The 27,453-nt window shown below is 39.2% G+C and overlaps 1 protein-coding gene across 5 annotated transcripts; it reads left to right on the top strand.

Moving 5' to 3' along the window:
- The first annotated feature begins 1,055 nt into the window (after positions 1–1,055).
- LOC133464382 (cAMP-specific 3',5'-cyclic phosphodiesterase 7B-like) lies at positions 1,056–26,940 on the top strand. Of its 5 annotated transcripts, none has more exons than XM_061746300.1 (14): positions 1,056–1,224; positions 2,925–3,035; positions 8,680–8,740; positions 17,006–17,095; positions 17,813–17,976; positions 18,081–18,144; positions 18,364–18,459; positions 19,357–19,457; positions 20,163–20,294; positions 20,392–20,483; positions 21,935–22,079; positions 22,175–22,271; positions 24,255–24,335; positions 24,433–26,938. In XM_061746300.1, exons 1-14 carry the CDS (start codon positions 1,204–1,206, stop codon positions 24,648–24,650), a joined length of 1,473 nt encoding a protein of 490 aa, XP_061602284.1. In that variant the 5' UTR covers positions 1,056–1,203; the 3' UTR covers positions 24,651–26,938. The 5 variants fall into 5 exon arrangements, with proteins under 5 accessions (XP_061602284.1, XP_061602283.1, XP_061602282.1 ...); XM_061746299.1 differs by having other exon boundaries at positions 2,884–3,033; XM_061746298.1 differs by having other exon boundaries at positions 2,881–3,033.
- The last annotated feature ends 513 nt before the right edge of the window (positions 26,941–27,453 follow it).

Raw genomic sequence — 27,453 nt, 5'->3', positions numbered from 1 at the left:
ACATTAACAAGGAAATACATATTGTACTGTGCGCATATTTAAATTGTGTTCTTTGTTGAATTTTCAGAATCAGAATCAGAATCAGATATTGATTCTGATTCTGATTCTGATTTGTTGAATTTTATGCTTCTTTATATAGGCTACCACTTTGTTTTCAAAGATCCGTAGGATGATCATTCCCAAACTTATAATACCGGTAGGTGTGTGTGTGTGTGTGTGTGTGTGTGTGTGTGTGTGTGTGTGTGTGTAGATAAGGTGATGAAAGTAGATACATAAATTGACAATATTAATTCGAGAGTAAATAAGTTAAACAAATAAATAATTATCATATAGAGTGGTGTAGCACTATACAATGTAGAATAATAATATAGTAATATCCTAATATAACATAATTTCATAAAATATTATAAAATATTATAACATATAACCAAATTATATCACCATACTATTATATATAACGATATAATAATACTATAGTTAAACATCCCATGAGATTTCATAACTTAATATAATAATAAACTATGAAACAATACATCATGATAATGCCAGGAATAATTAGGTAGGTAACATTTTGATCTGACTAGGAATTTTGTAAATTGAAATGTTAAATAAAGTTTATAAAAAATATATATATATGACGTGTTCCCGGTTTCTGCTAAGTGCTTTAATATAATATGTAATATTGTAGATCCATGAATATAATAGATCCATGGTGCTGTCCCATTCTTATTTCTTCCATTTGCAGCCCTCGCATTCTCTCACACTTAATCACGTGCCGCTGACGTCACTAAAGTATGTGAGGGTTCAGGGCTTGAGGGTTTAGGGTGGAGTTTGGGCAGCAACATTGCATTACCTCCGACGTCACCGTCTAAAGGCTGATTTATGGTTCCGCGTTAAATCGACGCAGCACCTACGCCGTAGGGTACGCGGCGACGCGCAACGTACGTGCGCGTCGCCGCGTACCCTACGGCGTAGGTTCTGCGTTGGTGTAACGCGTACCATAAATCAGCCTTAAGCGGTCTACGCTGATCGCACACAACCTGTAATGTCAGACACAACTGCGACGTGAGAGGAGCAGGACGCACTGGTTGTAGAAACAGGTGGCAGCTGAGCATGGATGTATTATATTAACCAGCTGAGGCACAGCCACCTCTCGTCTCCTGCGCTTCTCGTGACAGGAAAACGAGCAGGAACGATGGTTAAATGTCCTGTTTAGTGGTCCAGGTATGTACACGGACCCTGCAGTCTTGCAGAGTTGCAGTTATCTTGTATTACTAGCGTTCTTGTATGGGCAAACTAAATTTGATTAAAATTAGTAATTTATTTATTTATTTTATTAAAGTCATTTATGACTTTTTTCTTTAGGCAAGGGTGTTTTAAATGTTTTCTTGTGTTTACAGCCGTGGTAGGACACAGTTGGCATTATCTGTTGTTAGTAGGTCACCTAAGTGTATTGACAGATTTACAGCAGTCCACCTGCCGCCTTTAAACATGCAGACATGGGCCAGTTGCTCAGTGGAGGGAGTTATCTAACAAATCATTATCTGTTTGCACTTTGTGTTTGGATAGATACCACAGTGGATGCTGCATACTTTAATAAATGCTTTATGTTTTATTTTTGTAAAGGATATATACACATGCTACACACATGTCATCTTAAAAGTATGTTTCCTTAACCTTTTAAATCCATCTTTAGGGTTTTTGCCATTTTGCAGTGCTTTAACATCATGAATTTTCTAAAAAAAATAGTTTAATAATCAATTGCTTTTTTAATATCTTAAACTTCTTTTCGCCCCAGTGTTATTGAACACAGAGCCAAGCAGTCTCAAGAGTTTAACAGCGTGTAGTCAAACACATACTCAGAAGAAAAACAACTAGAGAGCTGCTAGGATGAGATGAGTAATGTTAGTATTAAGCTAGGAATTGTGGAAAAAAATGACACAACAGGCATCTTGTAAACATGCCATAACCACATGGGCTGCATGAGTGAGCAGTCAGTGCCTCTAGTTTGCCTCCATCCACCCGTTTCCTGCCTGCCAGTAAACATTGCATGTCAACTCTAGATGTAAATCCTCCTACTCAGCATGCATGCATTGTGTGCTCTATAGGGGTAAAAAAAAAAAAAAAACCCAACGCAAATGGGTAACATTAAGTTGTGTGACCAAAAAGTAAGCAAGTTTACCAGTTCTCTCTCTGATTTAAATGTCTGCTTGTCTTTGGTTTGTGTGTCTTAAGTAATAATACAGATGTTTTTTTTCGATATTTGGATTTTGCACAAATCTAGGGGTAATGGAAATGGGAAATAAAGACTAGTGCACCCAGTCAACTTTCAACCCTGTCTAGAAAAAACCTAATATAAGTACTGTAGTCATTACTATTTGTAATAAGTGACTAAATAATAGTTTATTCTCTTTCCTGCCATGTCTTGACTTTTTATACTTTTTATATCTTATCTTGATTTTATTATTTCTGTTTCCTTTTAATTATCAAACTGTAGCATTTTGAGATTCTCAGTAATGTAAAGTGCATTATAAATAAAATGTATTATTATTATTATTATTATTATTATTATTCAGCTGACGGGTGACGTGTCCTCTGTTAGAGTTAAGATCAGGTTCATTAAACCCCAAATTCACCTCCTGATCCCACTTTAAAGAAAAAACCTAATGCCAACAACCTAGGAAATTATAAAAAACAACAAGTTTTGTGAGCTGAAGATGAAAACACCACTTAAAAGAGTCAACTTTAGTAACTCATGTTTGATAAATAGAAGCTACATGACTCAGATTCACCCTCAGAGGCTCAAAAATGCTCCAGAAATCAAACTTATTCATATCTCTTATTCATGAAAGAGTGAAATGAACATTAAAGTGTTGAAAGCAGGCTCCCCAGCGCCAGACTGGTCTGGTTTCCTCTGGTTCCAGATCGGTCTGGACTTCACGCCCGTGGTGCGCGCCGACTCAGCAGGACAGAGACGAGCAGCTGAGCGTCTTCGTCCGGCAGCTGGAGGTGGCCAAGCAGCTGGATCTGCCGGTGTGAGTAACGGTGGCACCCCTGGGGGACCAGGGCCTCGGGGTGGGGGTCACGATGGCTGCGTTTTCCTAGGAACACCCTGAGGGAGGGGAAAGGAGGCGCTACTTCTGTTTTGATATTTTGATATTCTGTTTAAAATATCAGACATAATGTCACCCAGAAATCCCTTTAAGATCCCTACACTAGGACAGGAGGAGGAGCTGTGAGCTATGAGCACTTTATCACGACATGAGCCCAGGGAAACTTTGCTTCAGTAATGAGCAACCATAAAAGACTCACTAAATAAAAAAAAAAGGTTTGAAAATGTTTGTAAAATCGTTAATCACTGAAATATGTTAAAAGATGCTCTCAGGGTGAAGAAATAAAACTACAGAAGAGTATTAGGGCCATGCAGGAGAAAAAATATTTGAGAGGGGAAGATTTTTTTTGTATTGTGCACTTCGAGAAAAAAGTCGAAATGTCGAGAAAAAAGTCGAAATGTCAAGATTAATGTTGAAATACAATTTCAAGAAAAGAATTTGAAAAAAAATTCCTGGAGTGACCACTAGGTGGCAGCCGCCTAAAAACAAGTTAAGCCTTCATAAAAATCTCTGTTAAATACAACCTTAAAAAGGAAATAAATGTATTTACAGCCTGGTTTTGTGTCCATACCGTTCTTTGGACTCATTGTGGTCATAACCCGGATCCCGTATAAATACCGACGCGTGATAGCTGGTCTGTGTTTGGCTTACCATGGTAACAACTCCCCCTCCCAACGGCAGGAAGTGCCGTGTGGCTCTGAGTAGTACGTCCGAATGAATGCATACTACTGATATTTACTCAAAAGTGTGCCGAACTTAAGTATACTTTTTGAGTATATACTGTTTAGTGTGGCACTTTCAGACGGTGGTGGTGATATCTCGGATCCCGTATGAATATCGACGCGTGATAGTTGGTCTGTGTTTGGCTTGTCCGGCATAGCCTAGTCTATGTGATGCGTCGGAAATCCTGGTTTTGCACCTTTTAACCAACCCTGGTCCTCAAGATCTACTCTCCTGCATGTTTTGGATGTTTCCCGGCCTCAGCACACCTGATTCTCATGAACGGTCCTCGTTAGCTTGTTATCAAGGTCTGGGCAGTTCTGTTGTTGACACAGCTCCTTTTGCCACGGTGTGCTGAAGCAGGGTAGCGTCTAAAACAAGCAGGACAGTAGATCTCGAGGACCAGGGTTGAAGATCACTGTTTTAACCGAATCAAACGTCCTTAGACGACTGCGTACTTGTCCTCTGGACGTCTTTTGCTGGGAGGGATGGAGCCATGTAGGAAAGAGAGGCTTCAGAAGCACGACTCAAAAACCTTCACGCCTGGTTCGTCCAATAATCAAACAGTCTGGGGATTAAGTTTGTGTATTCATTTTAGGAAACACTGAATGGGTCCCGAGGTTTCCGGGGGTTCTGGGTTCTGGGTCCCGAGGTTTCCGGGGGTTCTGGGTTCTGGGTCCCGAGGTTTCCGGGGGTTCTGGGTTCTGGGTCCCGAGGTTTCCGGGGGTTCTGGGTTCTGGGTTCCGGGTTCCGGGTTCTGGGTTCTGGGTTCCGAGTCCGCAGCCTCTTCTCATCTATTTGCAAGAGATTAAAGGAGGTATAATTTGAATTTGAATTGAAATTTTATTTCGAACATGAAAAAGTAGTGAAAACAAAACAAAACAATAATAATCAAAAATAAATAAATGTAAATAGGAAAAAAAAAGACAAAAATATAAATAAAAACATGCAGCCATCATAATTAACATGCTCGAAAAGGAGTAGGAAGAAGTAAAAAGGTATTAAATCCTACCCCCTAAACTTTATTTCATTATAATCAAAATTAATTTAATTTCTATACAAAAAACAAAAGATATCTATATATACTCATATATAATACATACACACACACATTATATATATATATATATATATATATATATATATATATATATATATATATATATATATATATATATATATATATATATATATATATATATATATATATATATATATATATGTGTGCTGTGTGTTTGCCCTATTGTTACAGTTTGTAATGCTTTATAACTGTTTAAGTTTGAAAGAGAAAGCCAGGCCAACCATTTTCCACAAACTGAACTAAAAGTAAATGTCAGGTTTGCATTATGCATCTTCAGTTTCATACAAGTACAAATATTTTGCCACAAACTGAATAGTTTCTCTCATGTATGATTTGACTTTTTTTCTTTTACAGAAATTTAACAACTAAAATTAAATAAATAAATAAAAGTAAATAAATACATACAATTTTACATCATAAAAAAGATTGATTCCTGCGCATTTTGGTAATTCAGGATTCATTATTTTATAAATATAGTCTTTATATTCTGATATAAATAAGGGACTATAATGACACTAGTCAGTTCATCTGTATTGTTTAGTATGTTTTAGATTGGGCGGAGTGATACAGCACTAGCTGCTGTGTTGATGTTCTAAAATCCTACACTGTTGAGCGGACATTAAAGTAGACTGGAACTCAGCAGAAGTTGTCCCCGTTTTTATCCTACTCACGACCCGAAAAAGGTTTAATTTAATAAGGTAAGGCTTAACTCTACACCAGCCTTACATAAGTAAAAGTTCAGAGCTCAAAACCCTGCAAGAGTCCCGTGATCAGGACCGCAAAAGGTACTAGTTTCTTCTGAGCGTAGTAAGATTTTGGTCCGCGGGTCGAGGCACGGTCGGCACGCGCGGTCGGATCCGCGTTACTAGTCAACACAATAGATTAATATTAATAATCCAATATGGCGATACAGTTTGTCACCTCCACGACACGTATTGTGACGTTTTTGTATCGCGAAATATCGTGCCACGATATATTGTTACACCCCTAATATATATATATATATATATATATATATATATATATATATATATATATATATATAATGTAGCGACCCTGCAGTAATGTTCAGTTATGTTAGTAATGTTGTCATGTTCAGATGTTCTGTTTAATGTTAAGCCTGTGGGTAGAGAACAGGTAGGGGCGGGGTAAGCACTTATAGATCCATGGGTAAGCACGGGAGTTGTGAGTGTGAGTGTGCGCATGCGTAGAGCGGCTGAGCAGCGCCCGTTAGGAGGAGCGTCAGTTGAACAGCTGTTGAGCGGAGTTGAACAGCTGATTGAGTTATTGTTTTGGCGTGGTTACGGCCATCAGTAACCCATTTCTGTGACAGATAATAAATCTGTTAAACTGGTTTACGCTTCCTCATCCTTCTGATACATTCTGATCGCTACAATATATACACACTCACACCCACGCGCACCCACACACACACATACATATATACACATGCACTTTTTAGATATGACATGCATACATACACACACACACACACACACACACACACACACACACACACACACACACACACACACACACACACACACACACACACACACACACACACACACACACACACACACACACACACACACATAAAGTGAATATAAAGTGAAATTTTCTCTGGCTCTCCAGAAGTTGCAAAGTTTTTGCGTAGGGTACGGCGTAGGCTCTGCGTTGGTGCCGTACGGTGCGTGTCGCTGCGTACCCTACGCCGTCGATTTAACGCAGAACCATAATTGAGGCTTTAAAACAATTGTCGGCGTTAAGAGGACGTAAGTTAAGAAAGGAAGGCTCTACCTCTTCTCGGAGGTGGCCCTTCCCTCGGTGGTTGTTGGACTGTGGCGGGGCAGGTCGGCCGGGGTCGGGGGCGCGGTCTCCCCAGAGCTGCCAGCAACACATCGCTGGTCCGCATGTGGTGCCGGAATTGCCTTCTCTCCCAGCATTGGTCGGGCCGGATGCCGAGCTGGGCCGCCATCTCCGCTCGCTGTCTCGTCCTATCCTGGCCGGACATGTCTGAGAGTTTTAGTCAGTGTTTAGTGTTTTTCAAATAATGCAATAATCGAATAGTCTAATCGGGACGCGGCAGCGTTTCCACGGCAACAAAGAAGTGGGGGCCGGACACTCATCTTTATTATTATTATTATTATTATTATTATTATTATTTTTTAATTATTATTATTTAAAAAAATCATCTTATTTGTTTGATAATAATAATAATAATAATAATAATAATAATAATAATAATAATAATAATAATAATAATAATTATTATTATTATTATTATTATTATTATTATTATTGTTGTTGTTATTATAATTTAATTCTCAGGTTGTCATGACCTTTTTATTACACTTTTTTAGATTACATTAGATCTTTATTGTCATTGATATATAACAACGAAATGAAAAGTGCCATCAGTCAGTGCTAAAAAAAACGAACATATAAATACTTTAGTGACTAAATAATCTCGAGTGCCGCTGTCCTGCATGTTTTAAATGTTTCCCTGTTTTAACACACCCTGATACAAATGACTGTGTCATTAACAGATTTGTGCAGACCTTGGTGACAAGCTGATGATGATCATTAATTTGAATCAGGTGTGCTGATGCAAAGAAACATCTAAAACATGCCGAACAGTCGTAACCATACGTTAGCATGTCTCAATGTCCAATATAAAAATTACATTAAAAATCAATATTACCATAAGATACAACATATTTGTACATACAAATGTTTGTTTTCTTGTCACCTTTGACCATATTGAATTGCTTAGTGCAAGATAAGCAAGAATAAGCAAGAATTACTCTCCTGTTTGAATTTGTACACCTAAATGAAAGTGGCCATTGTATACTGCAGTGGAGTCAAACAGTGTCATCTGCTGGTGGAGGGAGATGTAGTTGTGGACAAAACAGCATTTTCATAAATCATATTTTTTGAATGAGAAGAATAGCATTTTAAGTCCACGAGAACTTATTTTCATGGCCAGAACTTCAAGCCGTAAAATTTTGAGAGGCTTGGTGAGATTTGTTGTTTGTTTTTCTACAACTACATTATAATAAAATAAAAAATGAATATTTTGTAAGTTGCAAAAGAAGCACACTTTTGATAGATATTGATATAAATCAGACCGTTGACCGCAAGGTTCAACTATGCAGAAGCATGTGATTAATGTGCCAATTACTGGCCGCCTACGGTGTTACGCCATCTGACCCATTTCTTCAGTGTCGTTGGCCCGAACAGACCTGTTGCTGCTGGAGCAGCAGATGCCCGTGTCATTAAGTTCACCTAACCTCTGACTCACTATGATGATGACTAGTAAGGGTCTTTTTTAATTCAAATTAGTGAATCTGCAACTTAGATGCCAGCATAAGATGAATAATAGTAAAGAATGACTGGAACTATAGATTACTGTCGGTGAAAACATGAATAATAAATGTGATAAGTAAAACCAGGTTAAGTGCTTGAGGTTATTTAGAGTTTAAGATCAATCCTGCATGGGAATGAATAGAAAGTTAAGGATGAAATAAAGTTAAGCTTTAGATCTTGATGGCTTGGGGGGGGGGCGACTGCGCAGGCTTCCCAGATAGCACATGAGTGTGAAAAAGGTCTTTGGCCTCACACATGACTTTTAGCACAGAATCTGTTTGTTAGCAAGGGTCACCGATACTCTGTGAAAGTAGTGTGTATTTTTGGCTGTTGCAATATTTAATGCCAGACTCTCCCTCTTTTTTTCTCCTCTTTTCATCTTTCTCCTTCCCACAGAGGTGTGGAGCGGTCACGTTTAAACCGGCCGAGCAGAATGCCATACAGCTTCGCATGCTGGGTAAGAAACCGTACCTGAGCACCTCTGTGCAAAAAGTAGTAAATGTACTATATGTAGTCAGCTGAAGGTCAGCAGTGAGGGAAGTTTCCATGTATAGAGTAAGGCTGGTTCAGTCTTTTACCCAGTATGAGCTCTATGATAAACACGGTAGCATACCGCTGCTATATCTGTCAATCGACTCTGTCGAGCATGCATGCACGTGACTGCATGTGCACATGCAGTCTTACTGCAGCCACATATCTTGTTCTTTCTTTATCTGGGTATGAATGTTGCTGTAATCATAGCAGCAGTGTCAGACCTTGAGGACCCCCTTTTTTTTTGAAGAAAAAGAAAGTAGCCACTTTTGTGTATAGCTATCAGGGGTGTTTGACGCTTTAAACTGTGAAAAAAAAACAAGAAACAACTGGCAGCAGCTTTCAAAGGTTGCCATGGGAGATGCCTTTCACTGAAATGGTTGCCTTGATCAACACAGACTAAAACACACCAAACTGACCACAGCAGGCCCCTCTTCTGTATTTACTCACTTCAGCTACGTCTCTGTGAAAAAAAGAGCTCATGAACACACTTCAGTGACAACTTTGAACTGTCAAATGCTCATATACATACTCCACGTTTATGTTGTCATTATGTGTTTTTGTAACTTTTGCTCTCTCAACTACTGCCTGGAGTTTCTTTCTCCTGTCAAAGAAAAATGTATAGAAATAAATAAAAACGAAAAGGTCATTTACAGATTTGTGCTGAAACAGATGACAAGCAGATGGTGGTCAGTTCATTTGGACCAGGGAAACATCTAAAGCATGCAGAGCAACACTGGTCTCTATATATTATCAAATAAGGGAAACAAAAAGACCATGTAGATACAAGTATGTAAGCAAAGCAGTGTTTGCATAAACCCGTCTCTTCATTAGTTCTTCTTGTATCAAGTTCAAGGTCATTTAACAATATGTCACACAAGCTCCAGCTTTCACGCACACCTAAATTCAAATCTGTGAGAAATATGCAGCCAGACAGACCGACAGACAGATTGATGGATTACACTGCTCAGACTTGCCAACAGATGCTGCCACAGATGGAAAAACTTGCACTAATTTCTGTCGATGGGCCGGTTTATTTACTGGCTGACCCACTTCTTAACACCCTGACCTGCCAGGAAAAGTGACCAGTCCAGCCTTTAAAAATAATTAAAACCGACAGCAGACAGAAAACATAAAATAAACAAACTAAATGATAATAATGGAGATAATTAAAACAGGCTGGTTTGTTACACACTCGCAAAAGGCTTTTCATTTACCACTGAGCTTCCTGTGTGTGATCTCATGTCTGACTTACTTCATGAAACTTCACTTATCTTTAAGATTGGAGGCATTTAGAGACAGCAAGGACAGGGCGGTTTAAAATGTTACAATAAAATGAAGGATGTAATCAGGTGGGCTCAACAATGGGGTGTTGTTATTTTTGTTTCCCCATGAGAACCATTAGATAGATCTCAATAGAGCTCAATAATCTTAGGGGGGGGGATTAAAAGTCTGACTATTGGTGGTCTGGATATGTGACTTCATTTGCATACAACAAGAAAATGCCACATGTTACTATAAATAACAGTAATAAATCAGTTACAGTTACTGTTGGTGCATTTGCACTGGATTAAGCAGGTGTTTATCATGTTTTTCTCACAGTCTTCTCACAGCAATCTTTTGCCAGATATGAGATATTCAAGGTTTTGTGTGTGCGTGAGTGGGTGGGTGTGTTTCCCAGACGTTTTGTCTGCATGGGACTATTTCTCAAGGGAACATTTCTAAGGAAAAGTTTTGGCATTGCATTCTCTGTGATTACTTGCATGTAAAGAGGAACACAGAGGCTTTATTCGGTTACATTCACTTAATTGTGTTCATGTTGATGAACATGTTGTCTTCAAGCATCAACAAGAAGACTGTCTTGTTCTCAGAGCATCTGATGCAGCTGTAGCTGAAGTCGACTCTGGTTTTCTAGTGCTGCAAATCTGACTTACTTTTCCTGTAATTAGAATAGCTCACCATGGTAACCAATAAAGAAAACCCATTCTGGATTAGTTTTGTGGCTTCTTTAACATGACACAAACATATGTGTCACTGTTTAAGATAGCAAGTTGATAATCAACATCTTGTTTTTGATTATCAAGGAATCCTGATGTCAGGCTGAACTCCGTTGGTTCACCTCAGCCCATTGAACTAATTTTACGATTTAGAATCAACTTCAGAACATTCTGTGAAGTAAGGGGTTTTCTAGTTGATCCAGATTATAGTAATGGATATTGTTATACTGCTTGCATTTCCAACACATTTCCTGCACTCTTTTTACTTTTCGTTGAAAGAACTTACAAGAATTTTCTTAAAATATAGTCTTCTTGCGAGGCCCTGGATAGCTCGGTGGGTTGAGCGGGCGCCATCTGTAGACGCTATAGTCCTCGTGCGGGCAGCGTAGGTTCGAGTCCCGGCCTGTCGCTCTGTACTGTCACGCCCCCCCCCCCCCCCTCTCTCTACCCATTTCCTGTCTACCTACTTTCTAAATAAAGGCCACTATTGCCACAAAAACCTTTTATAAAAATATATATATAGTCTTCTTGCTTTGGCCAGAAAATCCTGCTTGTGTTTCAGCCTGAGGCTGGTTAGTCATCAAGATCCGGAGAATTCTGAGGCGATAAATCCAAACAAACCTGCTCAATGTGTTTATGCGCTGGTAAATCCCTCATAAAGGTTGACTCACAGTGTGTACTTCTTCTTACCTTCAAGCAAATTTCATTATTTTCTATTGTTGGAGTCTCCTCCTTTGAGACTGTATATGAGTTGAGGTGCTTGGAAGTAGGGCAGCTGGGCGAAAGAAAAAAATGAAATTAAGTTCAAAATAATTTGATAGGAATTGGGTATTTCATCAATTTCTTGAAAATACTAAATCGTTTCTAGTCCTCACTTCTCTGAAGTAATAGTTTCCTGCTTTTTTCCATTTTATACCATTTTTAAATTGAATATATCCGTGTTTTTTGAGAAGAAAGTTTTATTTTAACTTTAAAAAATAAAGCGATTTCTTATTATTACCTTGAAATTTGATTATATCGCTCTTCATTCGATTTTTTTTCTTAATTTTTCTTTTTTTTTACTCTAAATGGTCTTTAGAGTAAAGAATTTAGCCAAATATGTGAAAAGTCATGCAAAGTGCAAATTTAAAGCTGTAATAATATGCGTAGACTCATAGACTTTAAAAAAGAGTTGTTTCGGGGGAAAGTATGGCTTTGTTTTTGCACCTGTAACCTCACACAGATCTGTTCCCACAAAACTCTTTGTGAGACCGAGACTGAACCACAGCGTTTCTCACGAATCCTTTCGGACTGTCGATGGCTTGGCAGCATGCAGGCAGAGTGAGAGTGTGTATGAGCGAGCCTGGAGTAGAGAGAGGAGGGGCTATTTGACTCCACAACAACAGTGAGGAGAGATGAGACTGTTGAGAGGATAGAGAATGCGGCAGAAGAAGGGAGCCGACTCTCAGTGGGGGACTCTGGAAGAGAGGGATACAGAAGGATTATCTCTTTATATTTCTGGATTTTTCATTCTTTGCATCTTTTGTTTGAGCTTTTTTTTTCTCACTCTGCATCGCTTTGGTCTCAGTCCTCCTGTCCCTCCTGCTAGGGATTTTCTCCTTCCTTGCAGTTTATCCCACTCTGTCCTACATCTAAATTTCCCATCTTGATTTATTCTCCTCTTCTTCTGCAATGGCTACCTGGTGATGAGCTGCTTCATCCACCCTATAGCCTTGTCATCACCATCCCTCCTTCTTTTCCCACCTTCAACTTCATCCCCCATCACACTTTGATCTGCCTGACACTTTGCACCTGTCTGTTACTCATCCACCTCCCCACCTCCGTGTGGTGCCACAATGCCAGTACTTGAGGGGCTCTGGGGCCCAGATCTCAGGATGCGGGACTCTGGTCTTGCCGTCGGGGTTTGTCCAGATCAGCCTCCCGACTCGCCGGTGTGGGGACCCCTGAGGACTCCTTCCGTTACTTGCGGTGGCCTGTCGCTGGCGCTGGAGCTCCCAGCTCTCATACGGCAGCTCAGGGAAGCCTGGAGAGCACGCAGGGGAGGCTCCTGCACGCCTGACACTAGTCAAGGCGGCACTTGGGTGGAAGCAGGGAAGGAGGAGGTGGAGGAGGTGAAGAGGGACATAGAGAACAGCATTGCACATCTGGAAGGTAATCTTATTCTCTAACAGTAAAGGTTTTAATGGAAGTTATGTTCCTGCAGTACATGCAGCATGAAACAGAACAAGTGTAGACAGTTTTTTGTAATTTTAGTGAGATTTTTTTTTTTTAAGACTCATGCATTAATAAAGTAATATTTTATAAAAATCTCTTACTCATTTGTCTCTTCAAAAAAAACAAAAAAACAAGTGTTTTAGCTCAGTTTTGTGACCCGGTGTTCAATCCCTTCTCTTGCATCTTCCTTTTGAGTTTAAATATTGTCCCCTGACTCCACGCCTGCGTACACGTTGGCATTTTTGACGGCTGCATGGGTGCGTGTGTGACAGATTAACTTTGACAAGAGCGCCTCCGGCCGTATGTTTACAGGCGAGTGTGAGTGACGTAGGTGGACGTTCAGTCATTCAGACAGCTGAGCTGATGAGACGGTATAATGAGAGATTTGGCCTGTAAAGCCAAAATGTGTAATAAATAAAGCTGTGGGACCATCTGCTGAGCTGCAGCTGTCCTGATGACAATCAAGCTGGTGTTTGTGTCCAGAGGAAAGTCACATTGTCGACAATGTGAACTGGATTCTTTTTTGTGAAAGAGGGAAGCTTTAGCAGTAAAGGGATATTTAGTAAGATAATCTTGTACCATGGTCATGTCTTGATGTAGCCTCTCGATACCAAGAATAGATAGCATTGTGATCAGTCAATTACTAATAACTGATTTCATGCTGAAGTGATGAAAATATCTTTGGGGAAAACCCTGTTTTGAACATGAAGTTGTGTTTGCTCACTGTCTTTGACTTTCCCCTTGAACTGGAATGACTTTTTATAGATCTGAGGGTTTCTGAGAGAGGGGTGAGAGGTTGTACGCACAGGTTTGACTGTAGCTCATGAAAATGTATCAAGACGTTGTGAGATAACTTGTCAGCGGTGATAGTGAGTCACCGTGACATTTACCATAGAAAGGATTGAAAACAGATTAAAAGACACAGTTATGTTTAAAAAAAAATATTATTTTTTTTCTGAATTTTATCTCTTACATTTAGACCTAAATGTAATGTCAGCTGAAATTTAATTTCAAGAATAAAACCAGTATCAAAGTCAGTTCCTTTGGTCCTTTGTTAAGAATTACAACTGTGAAGTGCTGCACAATTTGGTTTCACATCAGATATATATATATAAATACATATATATATATATATGTGTGTGTGTGTGTGTGTGTGTACTGTATATGTGTGTGTGTGTGTGTGTGTGTGTGTGTGTGTGTGTGTGTGTGTGTGTGTGTGTGTGTGTGTGTGTGTGTGTGTGTGTGTGTGTGTGTGTGTGTACTGTATATGTGTGTGTGTGTGTGTGTGTGTGTGTGTGTGTGTGTGTGTGTACACTGTATATGTGTGTGTGTGTATAGTCTAATTCTGATATTTTGATTGAAGTGTGAGGATTGGTTTTTAGTTTACATGTTCAAATCCTTTGGATCATTTGGATTTGCAATGCAAAAAAATGCAAGAAAACAAATCTTCCTTCTGATGTCTTTTTAATAATAATAAGTTAGCTTTGTTGTTTTATGCTGAATGTGGTGTGTTTGGACACACCTATCCATTCTTTTTTGGAAAAAATAGATTTCCCATACAGCGATCACGACTGTGCGCAGCAAGCTGCTACTCTGTTCATGTATGAGAGGGGGTTGTTTTGCTGCTCCCATTGGATTTACAGTCACAGGATTATGGGAAAGTCCCAAGTTTCTCAGCATAGATCTGAGAAAAAACTGGATTTACACAATTAGGAATTACAAGTAAAGAGAACCATTCACAAATAAAATAATACTGCAGCTAAATAAAAAATAATAGAGTTGTAGTGACTTTGACAAAGTCTAGAAGAAGACTTAAACCGCCACCTCATCTTATATAACCTTTGCGCAGATGTGGTTGTCCTAAAGCTGAGGGGTTAGCACATCGATCCCTGCCTCTTTCACATGCTGAATCATCCTTGGGAACGATGTATGAAAGTGGAGGACGTTTGGTTTGGATTGGTTGAGTGTAGTTCAGACAACTGCATAATCTTATTTCAGAAAAAAACATAATAAAGATTGCATGTTGTAGAATAATTCTCAAAAAGAAAGTAGTAACTTCTGCACTCAACTGTGTCTAACTGTTGAACAATGGTGGCAACAGCAGTGGGTTGATTACATCTGTATAGATGCATGAATCTACGCATGTAGATGAAGCAGTAACAGCTGCAGGTAGGAGGAGGGAAAAGAAATCTGCCATTGTGTGATTAAAACTGCTTCTACATATGGCAGTCTTTGAAAGAGAAAACAGCCCCAAAGCACAGTTTGTACCCCAGACTCCCACAGGCTTGCGGTGAAGCCAAACAAACATATTTCTATCAGATCCCTGTGCATGTGTGCGTGGGTGACGTGTTCCAAGTGTGAAGTCATGCCTTAACATTTGGAAGTGGGGGATTTAACCTCGTTTGCAAGTGTGTGTACACGAGCAAAGTGACTGTTAAGGCGCAAGTGCGGGAGGAGGCGCGCATGTGTTGCCGCCTCTGACTGATTCATGTTTTCATCCTAAATGACCCAGTTCTGCGCAGAATGGAAACAATGACCTAGTTACCGTTCGGTGGGTTAAGGAAAGAGAAAGGGACAGAAAAGAGAGATGGGTGATGAGCCAAAAGGATGGAAAGAGAGAGATGGGATGGGGCTGGGGGGTGTTAGCTGCTGATAAAGGAGGAGTGAAGCTTGAGAGAAGATGTGAAGACAGGAGGTAGAAGTCAGGGAAGAAATGCTTAAATAGAAGTATATAGAGATAGATTGGATCGAGAGAGCTTGAGACAGGCTTTTGTCTGAATGTGTTTGTGATCTGTTTCTTCTGCATTTCCTACCCATCGTGTCTGCAAACACGCAGGTAGAACACGACAGATCCTCTCCACTTTTCTCCTTTTTATTGCATATACTTGCTAATTGTACTATGCTGAGTCAATTTCGAATATATTTGTTGGACTCTACAAACATGAAGAGCTTATTGTGGCAGTTTTCTACATTAAATGTGACGCACAGACGTCTTCTCTTACAAAAGCAGCAACGCTTGCATACAAACTAGCAGCTTTTGGCAGCCTGTACTTGCAAGGCAGGACCTGGCAGTTCCAAGATTTTACCCGTGAGGCCACTGCTTTTAGCATCTTTTAAGAGGCAGAGGTGAGGGGAATTGGCAACCGCAGGGATATGATATGCTCCAGTTCCTCACTGCTGATCTGTAAATTATTCAGTAGTCCTATAGTTTTTAGTTTGTTCAAGTGAAGATTTCATGTGTGCGTGCACTGTGACTCAAGACCTAGTTCTGTTGTGCCGTGTTCGTCTCTGGCCTCAGGGTGTGTGAATTGCACATTTTTAATTCAGTATTCAGAGTCCCATTGTGATGTTGAGTTCCTTTTCCATCCGGTAAGATCTCACAGAGAAAATACTAAGCCGCAAATGTTTACAGTGGAATAGAAAAAAATTTAAATCTTTTTAAGAGATATATTTTACACACATTTAATATATGTCAATCATTTCCTTGTCTTTGCCACCGTACTGGTGTTTAAAGACTGTATTATATATCATGCCAATGAATCAATCTCTCGAAACATAATAGCAGACATATCAAACAAGTATATATATACTTTAAAATAAATTAAACCTTTTATTATAACTAACATTCAGTGCAGAACCAGTCTGCTAAATAAGTATTGAGAGATGTCATTGCAGCTGCTGCACGGCAGTATGAAATGTATTTTCCTTGAGCACATTTGGACCCAGTAAACACTGCTGTTGTGATTCAGTTTTGTCTCATGAAGAGGGATGCTAAGTCTGATTTTTATCACGATACAACGTTATTGTCCTCTAGAAACCATGCTTGCAGCTCCATTTATCTTCCTGCTTTCTTCCCCGCTCTTCCTCCACTGAAAGTAGACTAATTGATTAGTGTGTTACATGATCAATTAGTTACAGAAAATCACTTATCTTTCTCTTTTGCCATTTTTTTAAATTCCTCTCTCTTTTTCTTCTGGTAGCTGATGGTAAACTCAGTACGGGACACTCTGGTGTGCTGTTGGCCGAGAGGCGAGGCTCATACCCACTGATCAACCTGCGGATCCTGAAAAGTAAACTACCACTCGTCCTTTTTAAACAGAATTTGTCACCAACTGTTAGTCAATAGTCAACATTCTAATCATTATTCAAGGAAAGATAACATATATGTTCAACAAAAACATTTATATTTGTTCAAGAATTCAGGCCAGATGTTAGAGACCTACATGCATGTGTGAGTTAAAGTGTAGCTCTGTAATGATTTTGCAATTAACATGAATACCCACACCACAATATGATACCTCAAAATGTTGTTGCACATCTCATTTCAGTTACATCACTAACAACAGAATGAGCATTAACATACAGTGTTTGCCCATAAAATATTGATTTTTTTTTATTGTTCATATAGATGAGTTATTACATGAATGAAGTGAAATCAGCCCCAACATTTTGTATGATTTATGATTAAACGGTACCAGGGTTACAGATAAAGACATAATTGACATTTCTTTAAATACAAACAATTAGCAAAGATAATAGTTCTCAATCTGCATAAGTAATATAAATCTGTTTGTGATTGATCATTTCATGCCATCAGTAACCTTTTATATACCTGTTTATATACTCACATAAAGTGTGAAAACCCCAGTTATTTACAGATTTGATTATCAGCATCATGATCCAGTTTAACACACACACACACACACACACACACACACACACACACACACACACACACACACACACACACACAGTTTAAAATGAAGATTGTTTGGCTGTAATTACAGCAAGTGCCCAGCAGGGAGGGGTGGAGTCTGGCACCAGGAGGAAGGTGAGGCGCCTGCTGAGCTTCCAGAGATACTGCCACGCCTCCAGGCTGCTGAGGGACCTGGTTCCTCACACCCCCGGCTCATTGCACCTGCTGGATGATGACTACCTGGGACAGGCAGCGGTGAGGACCCACACACGCTTTCACACAACATGCACATACAGAGAACCAACCATGCCCACCTTCCTGTGTCATGTATAAAAACAGCGCTCTCACTTTCTCAACAGCACATGTTATCAAGAGTTGGCACGTGGAACTTTGATATTTTCCTCTTTGATCGACTTACAAACGGTGAGCTGATTTCTTGTAACTTTAAAAAAAAAAATGTATTATGCAGTTTTATTATGATCTTGTACCATGTTCTATAATTATAGATATTTATTGTAAGTTAATTATTGTGATGTTCTTCTTTTGATTTTGTTACACTGATAATTATTAGTAGTATTTTTATTTCATACATAAACTCTGGTAATGCTTATGTCTTTTTAAATGTTGACATGTGTTCTTTAGGTAACAGTCTGGTGACTCTGATGTGCCATCTCTTCAACATCTACGGTCTCATTCACCACTTCCAGCTGGACATGGTGAAGCTGCACAGGTTTCTTGGTAAGACACCAGAAAGGGAGATGGATTCAGTTTTAATCCCCCCAATCCACCTTCTCTTTTTTGTTCTTTAGACACAAGAGTTGAAATAAGACCAGTTCTTACATTTTATATATTGTATTTCAGGGTTTTTTACACTGACATCTTTAAAACGTGTGTGTGTGAGTGTGTGTGTGTGTGTGTGTGTGTTTATGTGTATGTGTTTTTACTGTTGTGCAGCTGCATGAACTCTGTGACGACGATCATTTGTCTTTTGGCTTAAGGTTTCAGTGACACTCATGACCCGTGACACACTTTTATTCCCAGAACTTTAAATCCGTCATCATTTCCTTTTATATGCCCCAGAGGGGATTAGATTTATTTGCGTTCTTCCTGTGGGGGATTTCATGGCTGGATATATGGTAACCATAGACTTAATTCCTAGCAAGAAAGCTTCAAAAACGGTTTAAGGTTTTAAGCCTTAACCCAGTACCCTAGATATTTTCATAAAATATTACACACGTGTTATTATATTTCTAGCAAAACATCGATGTCAACTTGTGTGTGGTCAACATGATATATTTATGGGTGAGTAAATAGTGAATGTGGGTTTTACAGAACAGACTGATAGACTGAGGCTGTAACTCTGCAACCCCTGCAGTTACTGAGAGTTTAAATAAACGTAGTCACCGTTAGTCAGAGATAAATGAACAAACGAACAAATAAAAACTTAAAAAACAAGAACGCACCCTAAAAGTGATAGATCAAAAGCAGATTAATTGGCACAGAATCAAAACCCTGTAAACATCTAACACAGCGAAGTATTAAACAGGCAGCATCGATCAACGTTCTGAAAGTCACATTACAATGTTTGAGGACACACATTTTCAGCTTGGACCTTATGTTTTGGTTTTCCGACAGGCATGGTGCAGGAGGACTACCATTCCCAGAATCCGTATCACAATGCTGTTCACGCTGCCGACGTCACTCAAGCCATGTACTGCTATCTGAAGGAGCCGAAGGTAAGAAGACACGCCGGGCCTCGGCTCCTCCTTGACACAATCTATTAGCCGTGCTCCCCTCAAGGATAATTCCTTTTCACTTAAACTTGACAACGCATCCATCCAGAGCTCAGAGATTTATCCGAAGCCCTCTGACCAGATTAAGTGTCTCTGCATCTTTCCCTTATCCAGTAATTGCTTTTGCACTTCACAATGCACCCATTTTATTAAACGCACTAAATGAAATTCAATATTGCATCAATGCTTGTGTGTCACAGATAACAAACTCACATAAAGAAAGATAACAGGTCTGCAGTTTCTCCACTCAATAGAGTGGTTTGTCCTTTACTCAGCATAAAGCATTTCTGGCCACTATGTGCTTCACAACAAGGCTGCTCATAAAATATGTAACAGAGTGAGAAATTAAATCATTTAAAAAGGTGGATTTATTTCTAGAATTATACTAAATGTTTTGTTTTTGTACTTCAATGATTATTTTTAAGGGGTGAAATGTTTAAAATGTGCTTGTAAAATTTTATTTGACTTACTAAAATACTCTTAAAGCCATTGTCTTTATATTGTATGCTCTCATACCAGATAAAAGTAATGAAAAACAACTTATGAATCAGAAACTAAAGTCAGTATGATCTGTCAGGAGTTCAGTGATGGGGCTTCCTTTAAAATGTAGCGCTCGTCAAACACAGTCTGGATCTTCATCTGTTGTAGCTGGCTGAGCAGCTGACTCCTCTGGACGTCTTCCTGGGTCTGATGGCGGCGGCGGCTCATGACGTGGATCATCCTGGAGTCAACCAGCCCTTTCTCGTCAAGACCAGACACCATCTGGCATCCCTTTACCAGGTACACACACGGGTGTCAGTGGATGGATTAACGTCTGGGAGGTTTAGTGTCCTCTGTTTTGAATACTTTTTGTTTGTTTTTTGCTCATCCTGTACAGAACACATCTGTGCTGGAGAGTCACCACTGGAGATCCACGGTGGGCATGCTGCGGGAGTCGGGGCTGCTGTCCCACCTGCCTGCCGACCTCTCGTAAGAACACACACATGTGCTCACAGCCTCACAGCAGATTTTACAGGCTGATGCTTACATTTCTGAGATTGATTTAACATACAAAACGTACTGAAAAAAATCCTTCTCTCAGTTTGAAAAAGTGTAATCAGCTCAAAAATTCAAACAAATTTTAGGTTAAAACTGTCCCGACTGCTTTATCCCGTCTGCACAGTGGCTTTCAGAGATTTATCCTGCATCTGTTGTTACGGCCGCCTGGGAAACAAGTCAAATCCAGAGGAACCAGACTAGTTCTTTGTATCAAAAGAAAAGAATCAGGATGGCTGGCCAAACTACTGCGTGGCGCCCCAGAACACAATAGCCTGGCTTTCTTTCTATCTTTTTTTAAACAGCTAAATGAAGTCAACAGACAGGTCTATTACAATAACTGCATCTGTGCTGTTTAAAGTGTTTGCACACCATGTTAGTGCCAAATCTCTGTTATGTTTTTCTAGCAGAGGAAAAGAAGTGATTTGTTGGATTTGCCACAAAAAAGAAAAGATGAATAATTAATTGCAATTATTTGTATGAAAATTCAATATACAATGTATATATAGTTTTGTATTCTGTTGTGTAAAAATGGAAAATGTAAAAATGCCTTACACAGATGCAAGGAAGATGTTTTGTCACCGTAACTTCTCTGCACCTGTAAGCCTTCATATTCAGGACAGCGGTCTGGATTAGGGCTGGGCGATATGGACCAAAAGTCATATCTCGATATTTTCTAGCTGAATGGCGATACTCGATATATATCGATATTTTTTCTGTGCCATAATTTGGGTTTCCCCCAAAGCATTATAGCATAGCATCTCTGTTAGCTTCATTTTTTTGTGAGGCAAACCCTTAAAAAAACAGTCAGTTTTAATACAAAGCCTCGTGCCAAATGTCACACAGATACCTTTATTAACAGAGGTCTGCACAATATCAAAATGTATAAAACAAATGAAATAAAAATAAACTGCCTGCATGTATAGAATAAAAATGCTTCTTGAATAAAATAAAACAAATATACCTTTCCTGTATAACAATTAAAATACCCTGTGCAATTAATACAATGTAGACAGTAACAGGCAGACTTTTCCACTGAGGTTGACAGTTGTGCAAATGACAAAACATTTGTGCAAATCTCAAACAAAACATTCAAGTCAATTTGTCCCAAAATAAGCTATATCAAAATCGTAAAAAAAAAAAAAAAAAAAAAAAAAAATATTTAAATAATCGATATAAACAATATTGTCTCGTACCATATCGCGTTTGAAAATATATCGATATATATTAAAATCTCGATATATCGCCCAGCCCTAGTCTGGATAAATGGGAAAACTGTCATTCTCCATGTGCCGTGTAGCTGTAAAATGAATCAGAAAAGTCCCCATTCTAATACACAAATGTATATTTATAAAACTGTTGTTTTTTGTCCCTCAACTCTTCAGGCAGGACATCGAACAGCAGCTGGGCTCTCTCATCCTGGCTACAGACATCGGCAGGCAGAACGAGTTCCTGTTGACGTTCAGAGAACATCTGGACAACCAGGACCTGGACCTTCAAGTGGCTTCACACAGGCACTTCATCCTGCAGGTACCGAGCCCATCTACCGTTACAATTTACCGGATCAAAGTTCTCATTTCATGGCATGCATCATATGTGCATTTTATTTTTCACCCTCTGTTCAGATTGCTCTGAAGTGTGCAGACGTCTGTAACCCATGTCGGACGTGGGAACTGAGCAGACAGTGGAGTGAGAGGGTGTGTGAGGAGTTTTACAGGCAAGGTGAGTAGACGTTTCACGGTTTTAAAGACGTAAAAGCACATTGTTTTCTTCCCATTTCTCCCACTTATATGTAGCATTATAAAATATTAATCTTGAACAAATTCAATGTAGAGAGAACAAAAATCCTAATACTCTAACTAATAGGTAATCTCATGACATTCATTGATGCACAATAACGAAAATGCAACTCGTGTTATGAAGAATTTGTCACAGATGAAAAAGCTGCTTTTATACTTAAATTATGAGTGCACTTGTGTCATATTTAACAGAACATGGAGAATGTAAAACTGTGCTCCCACATCAGAAGGGCTGATGCGGCATAATTATCCACCTTAAAAAGTTACGGAGTGATTTTGGATTGCCCAAACTTAAAAGTGAGCCAAAGCGAGATGTGCCATAACTTTTACCAGGTGGATGAGAAATGGTAAGAGATAAAAAAAAAGTTCCTTTGCAGAGGATGCTGCTGGGGCACGATGGCGTAGCATCAGGTGGAGATGATGAGGTTGATGTCTTTCTGTACGGATTCACTCACACAAGAGCAGACGGATATTTCCCTGTTCTATCTGAAATCATTCTGATATGAAGTTGTTTTTATTTTATTTTCTCAACTCTGTTAATGAAATTGTAGTAATTTAGTGGGGGGAAGACAATAGTGGTGCTTCCGTCTCTGTTGAAGCGGCAGGTCTAACAGATGGAGAGTGACGGGAATCTTTCCTGCTCGGTTCACTCTGTAGCCTCTCATGAGATAGACAGCAGGAGCCTTTGAAGAAAGTCTGAGACAAATGAAATCATTGATAATTATCAAAAGTGTTAAAATGTTAGAATATTGAGTCAACATGAAGTGAACACAAGAACACCAGTTTCACATTTGTGAATCAGTTATAATGGCCGTACTTTGTGGAAAATGGGTTTCATACCAAAATGGTAAAAGGTCATATTTTTGTGATACTTCTGGATCTGACTGTATTCATATGATTTTAAGTGTCCATGTAAACTCAACCAATGTTCCCACATCAGATGAGGATATTTGTGCTGCCTCTCACAGCACTTCTGACTTATATTTACTTATATTTAATCAAAACTTTTAGTCTTGCTCGAAAAACTCAACGTGTAACCTGATAGTTAGGCTCGTTTATGCTCGTCCTGTGACTCAGCAGGCGGGCGAGTAAAACTCCATCCTGTGCTTGATGTAATCAAGTAGATTTTCACTTAAAATAAGTAGAAAAATCTGCCAGTGGAACAAGATTTTTTTGCTTGTAATGAGAAGACAAATCTTGTCCCACTGGCAGATTTTTCTACTTATTTCAAGTGAAAATTTACTTGAAACAGGTGAAAATGGTCAAATAAGTTATTTTTCTGGTAATGACTCTTGTTTTAAGTGTAATGAGATTTTTTGACTAAAATGAGACATTTAAACTAGAAATAAGACAAATATTCCTGGTAAGATTTTGAGTTGCAGTGTGACTCCTGAGGAGATGAGAGTCCACTTTAGAACCAACTTGAAGGGGAAGAAAATGAATGGTTACAAATTACTGGTCATATTTCTAATATATAAAGTCATAGAGCCTCTGCTTAGAAAGTTACAAGGATGTTAGATAATTGAAATTCACTCAAGAATTTATCAGTTATGCTCTTTTTATGATGATGAGCTTTAGCGATGGTGCACCAAAGGCACAGTGGCAAATCTTACCTGCACTACACTACATTGTACAGAAAATGAAGCCAGTTTCCCAGACTCTAACTTTATTTACCCTAAACTTGTGAATATATGAAACAAAAATGATTGTAGGTAATAATGTTGGTAGGATTTTTGTAATGTTTGCAACACAGGGTTTATGAGCTGTTGTTTGTTTTTTGCTTGTCAGAAAAATAATAGGATGCATTCGTATATACATTTCAATCATGTCTTCATCCGTGACATTTGTCTTGCATTTTGTTCCTTTGGCTCCTGCTTCGTGTACCGTGGCTGCATTGACCCGGCAGGTGAGCTGGAGAGGAAGTTTGACTTGGAGATCAGTCCTCTGTGTGACCAACAAGCAGATTCTGTCCCAGCTATTCAAACAGGTGAGCTCCAGGTACACACACATGCATCCGCAATTTACACAATCCAAAAGCAAAAAAAAAACACAAATATATACCAAGGATGACCCGCTTGTTTCAGGTTTCATTTCCTACATCGTGGAGCCTCTGTTTGAGGAGTGGCATCGTTTCACCGAACCCAGTCTGCTCAGCCAGACTATGCTGGGTCACCTGCACAAGAACAAGGCTTGCTGGAGTCGCCTTCGATACGCACGCGCGCCTTCGGACGCGCAAACTCACCCCTACGCTGATGAAGCCCAGCCCGAAGGAAAAGATGCAGAGGAAGAAGACATTCCTTAATGTTCCTCTTGTAGGGCGTCAGGGCGTTTCATCTTCCTCTATACATGCAGGAGAGGAGTATTTATCCAACTCCGTCTTAATTCCCCTGCACATTTCCTCCCACGGTTGGTTGCTCACAGGCTTTGAGGGTGGGAGTTGTGGAAGTTTGGAGTTTGGCTGGGTGACATGAGAAATGTCTCCCTCTGCTGGAGCTGGGGAAGACTGTAGCAGTGCAATGGAGAGGTTTGTGGTGGAGGAGGTGGATGATAACCTTAATAAATACATTTTGGCATGCTTTTCTCATTAACTGTACTTCAATTTAACTGAGAAAAGCTGGATTAGATTTATAAAGTTATAGTTGATGACAGAAGAGGGGTCAATACAAGTAATATGTTATGTTTGCACAATGCTGGATGAAAAATGTAGAAATGAAAAGCCAAAATTATATATATATCAGCTGGACTGTGCTGGAAAATATAGAAAATATAAATATATAAATGATTACATAGTTCTTAAACTTCAAAAAACAACAGATATTAATCTCTTTTCACAGTTTTTTGTTTTTATACTGCTTGCATTCCTGTTGGAGGCTTTTTTCATACCAGTATGTCACTAGTCTACTTTTCACTGAAGTGCGTTTTAACTCTCAGCACTGAGCTAGCATGTCAAGGTACTGTAACTGTAATTTGTATCATGTTTTATCTGTTCACAACCGACTCAGCTGGTGGGATTTTAGTTTCACTGACTCACTTTTTTTTTTGTTAAAGAAAAAGAAGGAAAAGTTTTGAATTGATCTGATGATATAAGCGATATAATCTGCACATATACATTGATGTACAACCTCAGCACTTCACATGCCAAAAAATGTCAGCAACGTTTTGGTACGTTTACTGGGATGAGACTTCACGATGAACTGTCTTACAGCGCCAAACTTCTCACTTGCAGTTCTTGTTTGTTGTTCACACACATCACTGTAGCAACTTGTTTCCTGGTTGATCTTTCGCCCAGTTAGATCAGGTCTCACACCTGGAAAGCATCGCCAAAGGTGCCAGTGTACTGTTAGGATAGATCAATCTTCACATTCTTCACTGTATTGATTCTAAAGCCCCTTCTCATTTAAATGAACTGCATCCTCTAGTTAAGAACACGTAGTATATTCTCATTTAATATAAAACAATACATTATGCATCGCCTAAAAGCAATTACAGTGGTGAGGCAGGTCCGGATTAAGATGATGCTTCCTAAAAGAAAAAAGGAAAAAAAAGCATGCAGCACTAAATACTAGTTGGTCCAACAATACAATGCATTTTGAGTCACTTTTACCCAAGATATTTACAGTTTAGGTTGGATTGAAGATCCATGTCTGATACGGTCGACACTGTTCACAGCGTTTACAGACCTGCGTCTCAGGTCCCGACTGAGAAGAGCTTTATGATTCCAACAACCCAGCCAACTCGAACTCTGCATTCTGCTGGGTAATTTATGATAAAATGGGGAGAAGTGGTGTTCACAAAAAGTGTAAAGCAAATAGTAACACGAGGATTTCTGTGATAGATTTTTCTAAAATTGTTCAAACTGTGATCTCTGCCTTTTTCTACGAAGTGCAGTGCAATAATGTTTCCGAGGCCACATTCATTTCTATCTACAACTGGGCCAGTGAACCATGTGAATCTTTTATACGCCTTCGCTGGAGCTCTCCGTCGGCCTTTGGCCGCCTCTGAGTGAGCCGCACTGCTGTCACTGTTTTGATAGATCAGACTGTTTTTGCAAAACCTGAATTCGCTGGCAGTTTTACGTCTCAAAGATGCAAACTCGCCTCTTGATTCCCATGACGAGGAAGGTAACGAGCTGACTTGCTCTTATTGCTTTAACAACTTTTCTTTTTCCTTTAAACTATGAACTGAGAGTACAGTAAGTCATCTCTATATATGTTTATACGACCTAGAAAGTGCTGTATTTTATTTTATGTGAGTCATCTGTCAACTTTCAGTGCAGATCTGGTGGAAGCAGCAGGCCCCGGTCTGCCTTGTATTTGAATACCTCTCAGAATTAACTCTGTTACAGGGTAACCCAGCCATACAGGTTTTACTAAGTAGTACAAATGTGTGCTGTGTATCTATGCGCCACAGTAACTTACCATAAGAGTTTAACTAGTCCAGTTACGCCTGCAAATGTTAAGATTTCATAGCAAAACTCGAACAATCAAATCCAGCTTTGTGTATGCTTTATACACATTCTGCCAATGTGATCGGACACAGTGAAAATAAAAATATTGATACATAAATGTAAATGTTTCTGTCATGTATCAAGTTTTTTGTTGTTGTTATTGCTTTTAAACATTGACGGGTTTACTTCCTAAAACATTAGTCTGAATTAAACAGTGGTCATTGGCAGTATATGGAGATACTGTAAGTTGTAATTGTTACTTCTGAAGGAATGTTTAGTCCACGTACTAGTAGGATTTGTCCTCTGGCTCATACGTCGCAATCTCTCTTATTTCAGTGAAAACCAGCCAAAAAAAGAGTAGTCGTTAAAAAAACACTTCACTTTACTGTCTCGCGCGTCCACAGTGATTAAACTAGTTTACAAGGCTAACGTGGACATCATGGCCGAGGCAAGTAAAAATAATAATGGGACAGAAAATTAGAAGCTGGTGAATACGGAAGAGTATTAGGGCCACTGAAGAAAAGAAAATGAAATTCTAAGAAAAGAAGTCAGAATTCTGATTTTAATCTAAAAATTCTGACACCTTTTTCTCAGAATTGTTTTTTTTTTCTTTTTTCTTCAGTGGTCCTCATACTCCATGAGCAAGAGACCAGCTTCA

This window comes from Cololabis saira, chromosome 18, assembly GCF_033807715.1.
Source record: "Cololabis saira isolate AMF1-May2022 chromosome 18, fColSai1.1, whole genome shotgun sequence".
NCBI classification, from domain to species: domain Eukaryota; kingdom Metazoa; phylum Chordata; class Actinopteri; order Beloniformes; family Belonidae; genus Cololabis; species Cololabis saira.
The sequence above is the reverse complement of the archived record's forward strand: the minus strand, read 5'-3'. Positions and strand labels throughout refer to the sequence as shown.